This window comes from Meleagris gallopavo, chromosome 8, assembly GCF_000146605.3.
Source record: "Meleagris gallopavo isolate NT-WF06-2002-E0010 breed Aviagen turkey brand Nicholas breeding stock chromosome 8, Turkey_5.1, whole genome shotgun sequence".
NCBI lineage: Eukaryota > Metazoa > Chordata > Aves > Galliformes > Phasianidae > Meleagris > Meleagris gallopavo.
In genome coordinates this window covers 21,468,434-21,472,886 of record NC_015018.2, presented here as the reverse complement: position 1 = coordinate 21,472,886, position 4,453 = coordinate 21,468,434, and the positions used below count along the sequence as shown (strand labels likewise).

The 4,453-nt window shown below is 53.1% G+C and overlaps 2 protein-coding genes across 2 annotated transcripts in view; both read right to left on the bottom strand.

Annotated features, from left to right (window-relative positions):
• LOC104911986 (V-type proton ATPase subunit e 2) overlaps positions 1–387 on the bottom strand; it is a 1,392-nt gene extending 1,005 nt beyond the window's left edge. The window contains exons 1-2 of the mRNA XM_010714592.3: positions 138–387; positions 11–58 (exon numbers count right to left, since the gene is read on the bottom strand). Coding sequence (XP_010712894.1) covers positions 11–58; positions 138–241 — 152 coding nt within the window. The 5' untranslated portion in view covers positions 242–387. The remainder of the gene's footprint in view (positions 1–10; positions 59–137) is intronic.
• Positions 388–476: 89 nt separating this feature from the next.
• LOC100546254 (cytochrome c oxidase assembly protein COX15 homolog) lies at positions 477–4,425 on the bottom strand. Its single transcript, XM_010714593.3, has 8 exons — positions 4,113–4,425; positions 3,840–3,962; positions 3,423–3,609; positions 2,975–3,142; positions 2,446–2,527; positions 1,982–2,136; positions 943–1,056; positions 477–691 (listed from the first exon to the last, which is right to left on the bottom strand). Exons 1-8 carry the CDS (start codon positions 4,376–4,378, stop codon positions 560–562), a joined length of 1,227 nt encoding a protein of 408 aa, XP_010712895.1. The 5' UTR covers positions 4,379–4,425; the 3' UTR covers positions 477–559.
• Between the last annotated feature and the right edge of the window lie 28 nt (positions 4,426–4,453).

The window sequence follows — 4,453 nt, the reverse complement described above, 5'->3', positions numbered from 1 at the left end:
GGGTACTCACAAGAGGTAGCAGCACACGGCCGTGGTGACCAGCATCGTGATTATCACCCTGCGGGCGGAGACATCGTCACGAGGGAAGGCTTCGCCGCGGTCCTTCCCTCCCCTCCGGCCCGGCCGGCCGTACTCACCCGCGGTTGGGCCCCTTGGGCACGAACCAGGGGGCGGCGATGCCCACCAGGCCCCAGAAGGCCGAGAAGAGGACGATGGGCAGCGCGAAGCTGTGCGCCGTCATGGCCGCTCCCGCCGCCGCTCACCCGCACCCACGGCTAGGGATAAAGACCCGCCCACTGCCGCGGGCGGCGGCCAATCCGCGCAGAGAGCGCGGCGCGCTGACCGCCCTGCCGTCTCTTATTGGCAGAGAGGCACTTAGACCGCCTCACCGGCCGGGGGCGCCACAGCGCGGCATCAGCCCGAGCCCGGCCGCCCTCCCCCTCACCTCGCACCGTAAGCACGCAGACAGCGGCAGCTCCATAAAACTCCTTTATGTTACACAGCGGGAACGCACCGCGCGCCGTCGCGGCCGGGAGGTCGAGCAGCTGAGCCCCGCGGGTCACTTGGGCACGCGCCGCAGCTCGCTCATGAGCCACAGGGCCGCGCTAAGCAGCGCCAGGGAGCCCGACTGGTGTGTGGCGGCCAGCGGTGTGGGGACGTAAAGCAGCAGCGTGCTGATGCCCAGGCACACCTGTGGGAAGGGAGGACGGTCAGCACGATTGTGGCTGCATGCGGTCCAAAGCGTGCGGTGAGCAGGCTCAACGATAGGCCTCCAGCCTTCATGTGGGGCTGTATGCTTCGGCTCCCAGCTCCAGCCTCAGGAGCGCAGATCTTGCACTGCTTCCACGTCAAGGCAGCCTTCCAGCTCGTCTTGTGAATGTGCTGTGAAGGACTAGGAAAAAAACTGAACAGGAAAAAAAAAAAAAAAAAAAGGAACAATACCTGCACCCAAGCCACTGCCAGTAAGGATGTCACTGCCATCCTGGTCCTATGAGGGAGGGAAATCCTCCGTGAGAAGAGGTACAGTGCTGTGACAGCTGTGACTGAGGCAACTCCCTAAAAAAGGAAGAGATAGGACAGAGAAACAACCACTCTTCGTGAGAAGTTGAAAGGAAATGGGCCAGATATCTTTGACTGCACCTTCCATGCAATAAAACATTGCTCACTGAACTTATTTAACTTTAGAAACACGTTAATGGCCACCATCACACGCTGCAGATTCCATGCCCCAACCAGTTAACAGCCCTAAAAATATAAGCTATGTTCCATTTTCTGAATGAATGCCTTGCTTTCCCAATAGCTTTTCCTTATTTCTTCTGTTTGATAGGCATTATTTCTGCCCCCTTCCCACCTGTCACCTTGGCAGTGGAAGGTGGAAGCTGTCAGCTGGCATCCTGATCTCATTTTCGCTACCCAGCTATAGCTCACCATCATCATCTCATTGCACAGATCACCTTTACCTTACAAGTCCCCTACCAGAACTCTCTATCTTTCCGTTTTATCTCATCAAGCTATGGCTTGGTCCAAAGTAGTGTCAGCAGTGCTGTTTAACATCCAAATTGCTCTAACTAGCTGAGATTTCTTTCACAGGGCACTACTGGTGTAAAGGAACTTAAATTCTAGAGGAAATGTCACTGTTGAGTGGTGTCTGCTTTCAAGTTTTATTTCAGGCAACATCCTCAGACATTTCCACTGCAAAGGCTACCCTGATTTGTAGCATCTGGAAAATGAGATACAAAGAAATGACGTCTGTAACTCGCACAGGAGGAAGACATCCTTAAGGAAGAAAACCACATTAAAAAAAAAAAGAAATGAATTCTAACCTTCCTCTTTCTTCAGAAACAAATTGGTAACAAAGCTCTCAGGACCTTGGACACCCTGTATATCACTCATGCTGACAGAGCCACAGCCTGAAGATGACAGTTTGGATGTAGGAGGCAACCAGGAGGAAGCTTAGACATAGCAGGAAGACAGCACTTACCAAGATCCTGTGATCAAACTGTACAGTTGTAGGATTCTCAAATATATTTCTCAGGGTTGGGGAGAAGGCGAAAAGATCATCTGGGATCCAGCGTTCCCCCATTTTGGGGAAGGAATTGTACACAAGGCCAGCATCCAGCCCTGCCACAAAGGCACCTGCAATTCCAGAGCAGAGAACATGACTAATGAACCGGGTACAGGCGGCACTCCAGGCTGCACAGCTCTTACGTCCAGACTGACTCAAGAACTCAACTCGATCCCAAATTTCTTTTGCAAACATATACAGAGATCTCACAACAGCATGCATACTGTTCAGCACATCTCCACCGGCTCAAAAGACGCCAGTAAGAGGTCTTAAATAAGCTCTCTGAAAGTTCACACATAGAAAGTGATAGGGCTTCTCACACTCAGACCAGAAGAAAAGCAGTGCAAAAAGAGATGAGCCACAAGACAGGACAGCATTACCTGAAAGAGCTGTAAGAAAAATGAGAGCTGTAGTGCCATGAGCAAAGTGCCTCAACTGAAGCAGCTGACGTGTCTCATGCAACTGTAAAACAAAAAGTGAACTGCAGTAAAAAATTCCAGTGCTGTTTGCAACAGGTAAAAAAAGCTTTCTTTACATATACAGGCTAATGGTTTGCAAAGTATTTCACAAACAGTTGAGTCCAACCCTGTGCAGAAACTGAAGTGCCCACTGGGAACTTACTGGAACAAATAATTGAACCTGGCAGGCAGGCTCCTGCCTGAGTTTGCATGAACTCTTGAGTCTAATCAGTGGAACAACAAAGTCAAATCCAGCATCTCATAACTGTTGCAGAATACAACAGTTCAGAAGAAGATAAATAAGTTTCTATAAACTTCTAATGGTATTAAGGTCACAGTCAGAAATAGGATAAAATGGAAGTAACCATCATCCTCCACACATTTCCTTTACCCCCAACCCTCTGTGTTTTACACTATGCTGTGCCTGGACTCCTGACACACCACTTTGTACCTGATGTCGTGGAAGCAGCAAAGACAGCCCCGTCCACAGACTGGCAGAATAAAGAACCAGTGCAGAGCCAAGGTGTGCTGCAAGGCGGTACTGACTGACCCGAGGAATATCATAAGAATCTGGCTTCTCTTCCAGTCCACTCTTCACCATGTACCATCCCAGTAGACCCTGACATAACAACAAGAAAGGTTGAGAGCCAGCTCCCCCCCCCATGCATCAGTAAGAGGAGCCAGGGGCAGCCCTTCACATTTGCCTCAGCACAGACAGGGCAGCAACAATCTTTGATTTTAGCAAATCAGAGAAACATTAAAGTCAAAACAATTTGTTTCTTCTATCTCCAACCACCTATCAGCACTGTTGCAACCCACCCAAACTTTCACAAATTTCTCTCTCAATCAGGAGATACAGAACACACTGCAGCTATTCCCTGCAGCTGCACAGCTCTCACCTGGAAGCATACGAGCCCACAGAGTGCAAGCACACGGCCCTTCATGGGGCGGCTGAGCCAGCCCTTCCTCCAGAAGTAGGCAGCAGGAAGGATGTAGGCCAAGCCCACTACACGGCCCCACATACGGTGTGAGTACTCCATGTACCAAATGAACTTGAACTCTGTCAGAGTCATGTCATGATTCAGACTGTGAGGGGTGTAAAAACAAAGAATGGTTTAAGGCAGTGCTATTGTCCTGCTTCATGCTTCCCATGGTGAGGGATGAGGGACAGGAAGGAGACTGCCTGCAATCGTTACCAGATGTGCTGTGTGCCTCGCTCACAGCATAAGGGAATGTTTCCATTTGCATGAGATCCCTATGCTGCCTGTTTGCAGGAGCAGTGCCCCCAGCCCACCGCCCCATCTTTGAGCGCTCACATTTTGAACTCTGGGAACTGTTGGTACTTCTGGAACTCTGCTTCCCACTCCTGCTGCGTCCTGGGGGGCTTCATCTCCTTCACCAAGTGCCAGTCCACCATGGACAGGCCGGATTCCGTCAGCCTGCAGGCAGACAGAAGCAGCACAGCTCACCCCACAGAACCGAGACGAGAGCCGCTGGGTGCAGCAGACAACCCTTAAGCTGAGAGCTAGAAACGGGGAGCTTAGGGAGGACTGACGGACAAAACAATACGGCCGGGCCCCCGCTCTCACCTGGTGACGCCGCCCAGCACTACAGCACCCGCCACAGCGCCGCTGCAGGCGAGCAGCCATCGTCCGACAGCGGGCGGGACGGCGGGGGCCGGCCGCTGCGGGGGGCCGCGGCACGGAGGCCGACAGAGAGGAACGAGCGAGAGGCCGGGACGGAAGAACCGCCCGCCTCCGCCGCACAGCGCCCGCAGCATCCCGAGCGAGCCCGGAAGTGGGGCCGCGTGGCGGAAGCGAGGTGAGCGCTTCCGGCCACCTCCGGGCGTCACCATGACAATTCGGCGGCACGTGACCCGGAGCCAGCAGCGACCCCCGCGCGCCGCCAGCGCAGGTGAAGGCGCGTGAGA